The following is a 13,063-nucleotide window of genomic DNA, read 5'->3' as shown; positions in this document are numbered from 1 at the left end:
CAAAGGATACATTGCTCAGATCATCGCTGTACCAATCTTGACAGTATCGGCGTGGGTTGATGTACCAATCGGGGTTCACATCAAGACGGTAGATATCTCTGCCCTGTACATTAATAAATAATACTGATAATATCAATTATATTCAATTTATGATGCCTTAAATTCACTCTGCAGAATGTAAGACGGAATACAAGAGGGAGAGAAGGTAAGAGAGGAATGAATAAATGTTACGCAGTGATAATTAAACTAAAGGAGTAGGCCCAAGTGTCAATAAAATATGAAGCATTAAATAAATGTTTAAAGGGAAAAATACAGTAGTTGCAGCAAACATTTATTTCATGAGGTCTTTTAAATCAAGGTTAATTATCAAACTATTATCATACATCTAGATCTGATACATTAATGTAAACTAATATTTGTAAAATCGTGAAAGATTAACTCCAAATCGATAATTCTGATGATATCTAACACAGAAAAGCATATGTGGGACACGACATTTAATTAAATTCCTTGTTTATTTTGTTAATTTCTCAGCAATTTTGCATTTTCATCCAGAACTATTTGGCACATATTATTTTATCTGTACATACGCACACTTTGGTGGTAATTTCATTGGATTCTGTTTATCTTTAAATATGGGTACAGAAGTGCATCCTCGGATAACCAGGGAAAACCCATTCCAATATGACCCCCATGCAGATTTGCAGATTTAGGAACAGCTATGGTTATATACCAACGGATGAATCTGACCTTGCTGACTAGGGATAGTATTTTAGTCATGTTATCACTCACAACTATTGCCTGTTAACACAGGTACTACTACCACTACTCCCCCTGCTTCTTCTGTTTACTACTACTAGACCTACTACAAGGGGCGGATTCAGGATTTTCCAAGGGGCGGGGCACTTTTTTCCGAGGAAAAGTAAAAAAAAAAAGAAAAGGAAATTAAAAAAAATGTTTTTAACCAAAATTAATGATTTTTCGTCCTCGAAAAAAATTAACAAGCAAAAAAAAAAAGAAAAAAGAAACAGTGGGTGCGAGCACACTCCAGTATACAATGGCATTTTTCCATCTCAAATTCCAATTTTGCTTCTCAATGGGAATCCGCCGGTGCCTACTTCTACTGCTACTGCTACTACTACTACTACCACTACTACTACTACTACTACTACTACTACTACTACTACTGCTACTACTACCACTACTACGACTTCTGCTACTACTGCTATCACCATTTCTACTACTTCTACTATACTACTACTATTACTACGACTACTACTACTACTACTGATATACTACTACCACTACTAATACTACAACTACTACTACTATTACTACAACTACTACTACAACTAGTAATACCACCATCAGTACACTATCTTCAATTTTTAGTGAATAGAAAATGCTGAGGTAAAAAAAAATTACGATTTTTAAAAACATTTTCCATGAATTTCCCCCTAAACATCATTATTTGACCTTTGCCAATATGAATACTTTGCACCCCTTGCACAAAAAATCGTGATGACAGTGTAAACTATTCTTGACATTATCGTATTAGTTACGTAATTGACACGTTATTGATACTGCATTAATAAATATAGCCGCGCGATCTTACTATCGGACCGTGATGTTATCGTGAAAACGAAATGTCATTAATCATTTAAATATTGGTCATTAACAAGCAATTTGTTGAATGTTTTGTAGTTTAGACTAACATCCTGTCAAAATATTACGAAGTACGATTGATCAGATAATAAAGCTAGCACGAGATACATTACAACTTTATAGGCCTATACGCGAATATGTATTTGGGGTCCATAAATTCATGACCATTTTTTTTATATTCTTGTTGTTAATCAGCATCTGAACGCAAATTTCAATACATTTAAAAATGTTATGAGGCCTACTTCTTATTATAACCTTTTAGTGTTATATGAGATTCATGATATCCACCTTTGTTTTAAACACTGTAAATTAAGGGTCCAAGAACATATTCCCGTTGTGCATAAAGTTGTGCGTAACTTTGTGTGACATAACTTCTCGATTTTTGCAATGGGAATGGGGTGTACATGTAAGTTTGGCGCTTTTTCATATGGAATATTTCTAGAATGTTTACTCACTGTAAAAGCTGTGCTGTTAAAACTGATACCCATTGGTGTTAACAGAGGACCACACCCTGAGGTGAAAAAAATTACACCCTATAGGGTGTAAAGATTGAACATAACACCAGAGTGTAAATGTAACAACCAAAGATGTTGTAATAACACCTATAGGTGTAAAACTAACACCACCAATTTAACACCGGTGTAAAATAATTGGTGTGTTCCTCTATGTACACCGGTTAACACCACAGTTTTTGCCGTGAAGTTTCAATAAGGGTCTTGGCCTGTAGCGGCCTCCATGTTGCCTTTTATTTATATATAACTATTCTGGGAAATATATTTCACTTCATTTATAATCGTTAGGTTGTCATTAACCACACTCAAAGGGATTCAAATGGACTTAAAAAGATTTTGAGATAAATATCTATTTTGTTTATAAGATCATTCAGGGGGAGGGTTAATGAATTTGATATTTGATTTTGTGATATCAATGCAATTGCTAAGGCCACCATACACCTCAGATCTGGTCCACGATCCGATTTTGGAACAAATCCCATTTTGCTAATTTTCTGAATATGTGAATGAAAAATATCTTTCTAGTTGAGGTTCAAAATAACCTAAAAAATACTTATGTATCCAATTTGCATGATAAGCCCCAATTACTTTCAAATCGAAATCAATAGTGTGATTGATATGGCGCTGTTACAACTAGATACTAATTCACTTTTAATCTAATAATGAAGATTTCATAGTCACTGATTTGAACCTAATAATATATATGTACGATGATTTAGAGCATTACATGGTAAGATATTCCATGATTCGATATTAAAATCAAATTGCATTACGTTGTATCCAAAATCGGGTCGCAGACAAATCGTGAGATGAGCGGTGAAATAAAATGAGACTGTTTAGATCTCTGCCAGTACTTAGGCACTTTTAACATTCGAAAGTCTAGATCGAAACAGATCCCCAACTACTTAAAGATATTTTATCGTTAACTTCATTTTTTTTAATTAAGAAGGGCACACACACTACTACAGAAACAACATCGATGAATGGATGTAAGAGTATACATCATATCTGGAAAAATTTTGTATTAAGATGAAAGATGGATGTTGCAGTTGATGGATTTCTGTAGACGGTACACTAAAATATAAGAAAATATAGGAACCTATACTTTACCATAAGACCAGTGTTGCCAATTCTTTGATCAGGGCGATAGCTATCATACAGTACAGAAAGAAAGTTTCCTTCAAAGACGTTATACCAATTATGCTTGGTGCTGAAACCGATTTTAGCCGGTACTGACTTAGAGAGTGGATTCCAGTTGAAACTGCCTCCCTGGTACATTGTCAGAACACCACTTCTTCTTCCGTCAGTGAAGAGAACAGCTTGGTAGGTTACAGTCTAAGGGTGTTGTAAGAAACGGATTTGCAATCAATTGGGGAAAAAATGTGGTTGTTGTTGATAGACCAAGTTTAGCTGTATTAAATCATATTAAACTTCTTGCAAAAAGCATGAGATCTCCGTAATCAGTCAAACATCTTTAATTACCCTAACGCCCCACCCCACCTTCTCAACGTTAGGCTTGATATTTCTAAAACTCAAAAAGAAAGCGCCGCAAAATTCAAAGACTTTTTTATCTAAAATCTCGCTCAACTTTTGAGACCAAATTCTATGGAAGATGAAATTTATATCGGGTGACTATTTTTCATTCTAACGGGTCTGCTTAAATACGTTAGGGTTCAATTAAGTTTTTAAAGGGTCTCTAATGATTTCCATTGAGAAAAAACAATGAAAAACAAAAGATAAAAAATCAAAGAAATACATACAACATACAACATATTTAATTACCCTAACGCCCCACCCCACCTTCTCAACGTTTGGTGCGATATTCCTACAACTCAAAAAGATAGCGCCGCAAAATTCAAGATTTTTTTTATCTAAAATCTCGTTCAACTTTTGATACCAAATTCTATGGAAGATGAAATTCACATCGGGTGACTATTTTTCATTCTAACGGGTCTGCTTAAATACGTTAGGGTTCAATTTAGTTTTTAAAGGGTCTCTAATAATTTCCAGTGAGAAAAAAACAATGAAAAACAAAAGATAAAAAATCAAAGAAATACATACAAACATAAAACAACAAGGAAATACATATAAACAAAAATTGGCTTTTGCATTTTTTTTCTTGGTGGAAACATTTGAATTAGATTAAGAATATGACATCTGAAAAAAAAAGAAATAAAATTGGGTGCTGAATATGCAAATGTGTTTCTTTAATAAATTTGCATATCTTATTTATAATAGATAAAATAATTATTTTCAAATTGTTTTTAAAGTGTAGTTTATGTGGTATAGAATGTGCGTGCCAAATTTCGGCGCTATCGTGCAAACAGCGGCCGAGATCGAAAGAGGGGGGGGGGGGGGGGGGGAGGTCAATCAATAAATCTCAAATAGCCCGTTCCTCTTAGGGTTAATATTCTACAGAAGCTGGGAATGATTCAACAGGAGCAGAATAAAGCCCAACTTTTGAAGAACAGGAAGGAGCGTTGGGGCGGTATAGGAATTTCCCAACCCGGTCTTAAAGGGCTCCAAACATAACGCAATTCTTTTGAATAATGTGATTGCCTATTAAACAAAGCATTGAATTATATCTCTGGAGCAACTCAGAGTCATCGAAGGTCCTGAAAATGGCCCTGTGGAAATAAAAAAAAAATTATTTCCATTTTACCTCCTGTCCTGCCATCGATCCCTGAGGTTGCACATTTTCCCACGTAATCTTGAAGATGAAGTTGATTCCATTGATGAACTGGAAAGACTCCAACCCTTCCGGAAGTGACAGAGATGCATAGAGTCTTTGTTGTACCGCTGCGAGAAGAGCAGCTGAGTTTCCGTACCCCTTGTTGATGTCGTATACCTACCATACGATTGGAATTGTAATAATAACATAAACAATAAGAAAAAAACAATGATAATGATATTAATAGTAATAAAATGATCGCAATAATGGTAGGAAATAATAATCATGATAATACTCACTACTTATGCTAATTAATTATACATCAAATTTGCACGAAGTTAAAAATAAAAGAAGAATCCCACCCATAGTATAACAAAATACTACAGTAGTCTTCTTTGACTTCATTTCACTTGCGGATCGAAAGCACTTCAGATCGAACGAATTATTTGCTTTGAACGGGTTCTGCGTTCTCTTCATTGGCTCCCCATACATCACCGTATTTCCTTCAAAGTTCTCCTTCTCACCTACAAATTTCTTAATGGCCAAGCCCCAAAATATTTTTCAGTTCTCATTTCCTTACGCTCTAGTACCTCCTCAAGACCTCTCCGTTCATCGTCTACAATGCACTTAACTCCTGTACCTCCAACCTCTACAAAATATGGTGACAGCGCTTTTTCTTCAACTTCCCCTTCCCTTTGGAATAAGCAACCATCTTACATTCATAATGCCAAGCCTGTGAATCAATTCAAAACCCTACTCAAAACCTACCTATTTAATAGAGGATTCACAGTTGTGGGTCGGTCAAATGGAGGTTTTTATTTTTGTTTTATTATTAGTATAGTTGTATTAGCTGTGTCATTTTCCCCTACCACTTTTTTTTAACCCAAGTACAAACCTTTAACATAACACAGTGCGTTTAGAAACACCAGTATTAAGCGCTTTATTAATGTTATCTATAAGTATTATTATTATTATTATTAAAGGGTAGACCTGACATTTATGCGACACAATAATAGACCAAGGATCTATCTGAGCCGAGAAGCACTTAAATGTACTCGCTCCGGGTTATTGACTGTATTTCACTCGACTTTTGTCATGGAATTTCTTTATTCATTTTCAATGAAAGTCCAATAAATATTATCAAATTCTGTACCATTTTGGGGAAATAACAAACCATAAAATAAGGAAACAATAAATCAGAACAAATGGAGCGCCCCTGGCAGTATTGCCTGCATAACGCGATTCAATATAGCAGCAGTGCTGACTTTGAATACTACTATAAAGTAATTATTCACAAAAACGCGATTCATATGATACAACACTACGTTCATTGACATTTGACCTTGATCATGTAACCTAAAACTTGTCAGTGTTACTTGATTACCCTCATGTATACGTTAATGTACTTAAACAGGTTTTAGCTACGTAAATTGTAGTTCGAAAGATGTACCTGAATATAAACTTACCTCATAATAGATCTTTGGATTACCGAGGTAAAGGTCGACCGGTGCACCGAATACCGCAATAGATGGATCGAAGTAGATATCATAAAAGTAATATAACGACGGGTTGATGTACTTGAACAGGTGATAGCTGCGTGGATAGTAGTTCGAGAAATGAATCATGCCCGTTGATGTAAACTGTAATGGTGAGATGAATCAGAAGAATAAGACCATTATCGAAATTGCAAGGGAAAGTGCTTTACTTGAACTTCTTATGTTTGGCTCTAGAATGCAGCTCAACAAAATTGATGCCAATTCCTTTCCTTTTCTGGCCACACAATTCATTTGTCTCAGACTTGCCGTAATCTTGAAGTTACTTTTGATTCACACATAACAATGTCTTCCCAAATTTCATATATCTGCAAATCAGCTCGGTATCCGAAAAGAGAGTACATGCCTTGATTTTTGTAATGTCCTTTTGTTTAATTTACCGCAGGCTCAGTTATATAAGCTTCAGAATGCAGCAGCTGGCATTGTCACTTTGTCTAGTAAACGCCCTCATATCACTCCCATCTTGGCTCCTTATAAAAAAATCGGATTATCTTTAAGATTTTGTTGCTTGCTTTTCATAGTATTCTTGGATCAGCACCACAACACAGTCTTTCATTTATCAATTACTACAGACCAAGCAGGTCTTTGCGCTCATCCACTTTTAGCTTCCTTGTTATTCCAAAAGTTTCAAAAACTGGAGGGGGATCATTTGCTTTTGCATGCCCCACTTTGTGGAATAGCCTTCTCTACCTCTGTCTAAATTTTCAAAAATATTCTTTAAACTTTTTTTTTATTTAACTCTTAGCTCTTTATGCGTCCAGTTGAGCACTCTACAGAGTGGATTTGGCGCTTTTCAAGTCACATTATTATTTGCATTATTATTATTATCATACAAGGTCTAGTATTTAGAGATGGATGGAGGAATTGCGGTTTGGTTATCTATCCTAGTACATGCATTTTACCCGTTAGTTCTACTAAGGGTTGTATTCATCAAGCGCCACTCCATAGGGGTAGCCACACTCCTAGATAAGCCTAGGATATGTTGGTGCTAAACCCCGTTCTGTGTATAAAAGAATGACCAGTAATAAGGTCTCATCTAACCTAGATATAGTTACATGGGTACATATTCCGATCTATTTCAGTTTTTACCTGAACGGGATGTGGGACACAAGACCCAGTTTTTAACCCGGATAGCATCGTCGTATGAGAACGCCACAATCTCTACCCTCTCCCCCTCTCGAGACCGAGATTCAAGCGACTGGACTGAAATGTGGTACCAGCACACTGTTATGCAATAACTATTTGTTTTATTTCTATCATTTCCGAAGAAATTCAGATGTAGCAATATTCTTGCACGTAATATAATACTCACTGTTATATAGGTGTATAGTTGACCATTGCTGATAGGAAACCCTGTATCTAGTCTTACAGTAAACCACGCTAGAAAGCTGTATTGAACATATCCTAGTGACCGGTCAGGCCCGGAGCCATATTCGATGTAAATACGCTCTAGACAGTAAATCAAAGAATAAAACAAATAATTAGCAGATGCAAGTGATGAAACAACTATCATTTCCGAGACGAAAATTCGAATGATGTAGCTATAAAATTCTTTTCAAAGTGAATATTATGAAAGAAAGCGTGTAAATTGACACGCCGATCGTCAAGAAATTTACTGTTTGTGCTATCCACTGAAACCAAGAGAGGAGTATCTGTTTTATATTATATCATTTCCGAAGAGATTCAGATGTAACTATATCTTCCCAAAACGAATCTGAGGTTACACGAAAGATGGTTCATCCATTGGCCAATAATTGAGGAGAAATAACGGCAAAAAGGGATTATTTGCTTTATATTCTCCGATATGAATACGAAAGCAGCGTTGTATTTGTTGGACATTGATTTGTTACATTCATTTTGAATACATTATTGTTACTGTAACAACTGAATGTTGGTTCCCGAATGGTAGCAGCAACAAATGGCATTCAAAATATGTTTTATCAACGGAAAGGGATAGGGCGTTTATTTTGGTCAGCATTTTTCATGATAAAGCCAGGGAAAAGGTGTTAAACAGAAAAACTTGTTATGGGAATTGACAAAATGGAGACTTAATGACCCAAGGGATTGTGTGAATCTGTTTTGAAGACAGACTATAGTATAAGAATGTAAATATCTTTACACAAAGGACTTTCTCGATTTTCTTCTTTATTTTCCATTTCAGATCACACGTTGCTTTGTAAGCGCTACATGTATATATGGCAAGTATAATTATTAATATTGTAAATGAGAAATATAATCACCATTGCAAGAAAATCCATTGCCAGTATATCCATCTTGGCATACACACGTATAACTTCCTATGCTGTTCACACACAGGGCTTTTACATCACAGCCATGGATGCCGGATGTACATTCGTTGATATCTGATTGAATTAGTGATAATCATGATAATAATATTCATTATGGTTTGTCGTACATGTATATAGTACCACTAGCACATAAAACATAATCAGTGAAAAATTATACAGATATTGACTGATGGGGTGTGTAATATAAACATTCTTGGGACCGCCGGATTTGTACTTTCCCGAGGGGTTGTATATGATATGATCACCTCCAAAGAATTTTTTGTAACACATCCCATCAGTCAATATAATATTAGATAGCCTCTAATGATGAAGATAAAGTTAGGCCAAACGATGCGTGCAACCTGCTGTTCATGATATCCACGGTGATTGAAATGGTATAGATCTAACGTTAGATCTTGATCTACATGTATGAATATCTATGTAACGTTAGTCTAAAGCAGTGAATGACCCCTTCCTAATCAAATCATCTTTGTTTAGGCTTAGCCCAAGATCTAAATCTAAGTTCGAGTCCAGTCCAGGTGCAGGACCCAAGGCAGGCTGATAATGCATAGTAACATATAATCCACAAGAGGGCGCCATACACATAACAAAATATATTCATCAAAGGTGGACCGGCAGGGAAAATACATTGATTTCGATCATATCACGTGACGCGCTATGGAACCAATCGCGCTTGGCTATCGCTCTTGGCTATCTATATAATATATATCATTATTATATCACCAATTTTCATAATCATCATCATTATCACCTGATATCTATTCTCATGCCCATTTGAATAAAATAATCAGAAAAGGCGTAAATATTATTTTCGAATACAAACGCAATAAAAAGATCTATTTAACCCATAGTAATGATGTAGGAGTATAGTAATGATTAATACTGTTATAATAACATTGATTTCATCATCATCAACGGTTAATATAACCTTTATCATAATAGCATAGGACTTAAGGGATATGATTTCGAAAAGACGTTTCCTTATCAAATATAACCCCAAAATTACGGGCTGCTTTGGCCGGAGTGATACAAGAGTTTAAAAAAATTAAAATAAAAGTGACAAGAGTCAATTTTTCTAGGCATAAACGTTGATCAAAGTATTGGGAATTCGGATTTATCATAATTCAGTTTCAGGCAATTCGATACAAGCCATGTTTCAAGGTAATGAAGGCATGTTTCAAGCTTTGTGATAGCTGAGGTCGGTGACGACATTGTAGGTCGAAATGACAATAGAGTTGTATGTCATCGACATAGCGATGGGATTTATGCCATGTTTCAGAAATATCTTGGTGATTGGTTGCATATAGAGGGAACAGAGCAGTGTAGAGCCCTCTGGGGTACATCAATAGTAGTTAAACCTGAGATAGAACTATCGATTCTAACATGTTGAGATCATTCTGATAGATTATGAAGCCCCCTTGAGTTAAACCTTTCAATTAGGAAAATGCTAAACTCATATCAAACATAAAAAAGAGCCGCAATATTACTATTACCCATTCCTCGAAAGAAAGCATCTGTTAAGTTTAAATGTCTCTGCACTATGACCAGGCGTGAACTGGGATTGACATGGGTAAAACCAACCCTCTTTCTCTTGTAAATATGATGTTAACTCTGAGAAATTAACTCTTTCCAGTAGTTTACCTTTACAGGACAAGTTTGATAGTTGGCGATAATTTTTCAGACACTCTTGATTTAAGCCTGATTTGTTCATTAGGTTATGCAGGGATCACTGGTAGAGCAGTTGCTTAACTGGAGTGACTACCCTGGGTAAATTAAACCTTATGACTATTGATATAGTTTTTTCACATTATCAAGGCTACCATGTTAAGGGCATATTATTTGGGAAGAAATACAATAGAATCGTTCTTACCAACGCAGGAAAATCCATTGCCTGTAAATCCAGCTAGGCATACACACGTATAATTTCCTATGTTGTTCACACATTGGGCGTTTACATCACAGACATGGGTGTCCGCTGTACATTCGTTGATATCTGAATTCATTGTAATAATGTACAATTATCTGAGCAATAGCCCATAAAACACAAACAATACTATCCATGTGTACTATTGTTATGATTATAATTACAATCTTTTGGCATCATTAATGAAATGAATTACAATGATTATCTCATCATTATACGTATTGTTAATATCAAATCATTCCAATATCGTTACTGTTATGTTCATCATTATCAATTATTGTACATAAAAATGGAGTGATTGATTATTTCCGTACATCAATTAAACATATAGAATACAAAATGAATCAATAGTGTTAAAATAGTAATCATTGCATGCCGGTGGCAGCCGTAAGCACATTGGCTTGAAGAAGAACGTCAGTATACGACCTTCACTGGCCAATGTCATCAATGGTAATTTTCATCGTTTTTATCATTATTAATGTTAGACATATTAATAATCATCATGATAATGATAAATGAAGATCGTTAATTATTGCTATGATGGTAACGGTTCATGTTATCAATTTCATGATCATATCAACTCGGAGTTTTCGCTTCAGGATGAAAGACGTGTTAAAGAACCTAGAAAATATATTGTCAAAAGTCCGCCATGACAAATAACATCCAATAAGTCTATGTCAAAACTTTGTCAAAAGATTTTGAATAACAGCAGTTTAATCCTTGACAAATATACACAAGGGGATTTTGTTGTGAGCTCCGATATGCTTTCCGGGTTCACCAATTTTAGACAAAGAACTCACAGCTGTTCATTGTCATTTGATATAAAAAAATCAATATATTTACTGTGTTCTTAAAGCAGTCGTGCGTCGGGGAGCGAAAATCTCTGATGACAAGTAGAATGAAAAGATATCAGTAACAAATGTATTTACCAGAACAGATTGTTCCGCTGCCTTCATATCCGGCATTGCAAATACACGTATAGCTAAAAGTGTTGTCTTCACATCGTGCATTGACGTCACATTCATCGCTCCACAATGCACATTCACTAGAATCTAAATCAATCAATGAAAAAAATACAGTGCAGGTAGAACATGTAGAAGTAGTAGTAATTGCATTAGTGAAAATAGCAGCATCAGGAGAAGAAGAATACAGAGAGTAAATGTAGCAGTCGAAGAAGTAGTACTACTAGCAGTAGTACATTTAGTGGTAGTATAGTAGCAGCAGCAGTAGCAGGAGAAATACAAATACAATTGCAGGAGTAAAAGTAGTAGCAGTAGTAGTAGTAGTAGTAGAAGAAGTAGTAGTATTAGTAGTAGTAGCAGCAGCAGCAGCAAGAGAAATACAATAGCAGGAGTAAAGTAGTAGTAGTAGTAATAGTACTTGTAGTAGTAGTATTAAAGTAAAAGTAGTAGTAGTGAGATGAAGAACTTAAGTAGTAGAATTTATACTCGTAGTAGAAGTTATAGTTCCCAAACGACAAAAAATACATATTACAAATCGGATGATTATAATGATAATATAATAATACTAATGTTAATTACTACAAATATTAATAATCATGAGATTTATAGTGAAATGGTTACAATTACGACAATAGTTGACAATAATACCCTTACCATGACAGTACTTTTTTTCTTTAGATATATTATGTACTGAAGAAATGATGAATTACACAGGATTTGAAAACTGTAGTAGCAGAAGTAGTAGTAGTAGTAGTAGTAGTAGTAGTAGTAGTAGTAGTAGTAGTAGTAGTAGTAGTAGTACTAGTACTAGTAGTAGAAGAAGTCGAAGAAGAAGTAGTAGTAGTAGTAGTAGTAGTAGTAATAGTAGTAGTAATAGTATTACTACTAGTAGTAGAAGAAGACGAATTAGTATTAGTAGTAGTGGTCGTCGTGGTAGTACTAGAAGAACAAATATAAGTTGTAGTAATGAGGGTAGTAGTAATAGGAAAAGTATAAGAATTGATAGAGAAAGTAGTAGCAGTAGCAGCAGTTGTAGTAGTAGCAAAAATAGTGTCGGCAGTTGCAGTAGAATCGAAAGAGTAAAATTATTATTATTAGAAGTAATAGCAGTAGTAGTATTAGTAGTCGTAGTAGTAATAGTATTAAACGTATAAGTGGTAAGAGTAGTTTTGATTTTTGTGCTGCTAGTGGTAGTAGTAGTAGAAGTAGTATTGGTAGTAGTAGTAGTAGTAGTAGTAGTAGTAGTAGTAGTAGTAGTAGTAGTAGTAGTAGTAGTAGAAGTAGTAGTAGTAGTAGTAGTAGTAGTAGTATAGTAGAAGTAGTAATAGTAGTAGTGTAGTAGAAGTAGTAGTAGTATTGGTGGTAGTAGTAGTAGTAGTAGTAGTAGAAGAAGTATTAGTAGTCGAAGAAGCATTAGTAGTAGTAGCAGCAGCAGCAGGAGAAATATAATTGCAGGAGTAAAAGTAG

General features: G+C 35.0%; 1 protein-coding gene across 1 annotated transcript in view; it reads right to left on the bottom strand.

Moving 5' to 3' along the window:
- Window positions 1-13: 13 nt before the first annotated feature.
- Window positions 14-13,063, bottom strand: part of LOC121421952 — a gene marked incomplete at its 3' end in the record, with an annotated part of 44,389 nt that continues 31,339 nt past the window's right edge. The window contains exons 4-11 of the mRNA XM_041616753.1: window positions 11,564-11,686; window positions 10,581-10,703; window positions 8,642-8,764; window positions 7,714-7,850; window positions 6,315-6,488; window positions 4,840-5,025; window positions 3,288-3,512; window positions 14-103 (exon numbers count right to left, since the gene is read on the bottom strand). Coding sequence (XP_041472687.1) covers window positions 14-103; window positions 3,288-3,512; window positions 4,840-5,025; window positions 6,315-6,488; window positions 7,714-7,850; window positions 8,642-8,764; window positions 10,581-10,703; window positions 11,564-11,686 — 1,181 coding nt within the window. The remainder of the gene's footprint in view (window positions 104-3,287; window positions 3,513-4,839; window positions 5,026-6,314; window positions 6,489-7,713; window positions 7,851-8,641; window positions 8,765-10,580; window positions 10,704-11,563; window positions 11,687-13,063) is intronic.

The sequence above is a fragment of the Lytechinus variegatus genome, chromosome 9 (genome assembly GCF_018143015.1).
Source record: "Lytechinus variegatus isolate NC3 chromosome 9, Lvar_3.0, whole genome shotgun sequence".
Taxonomy (NCBI): domain Eukaryota; kingdom Metazoa; phylum Echinodermata; class Echinoidea; order Temnopleuroida; family Toxopneustidae; genus Lytechinus; species Lytechinus variegatus.
This window is presented reverse-complemented; position numbering and strand designations above follow the sequence as displayed.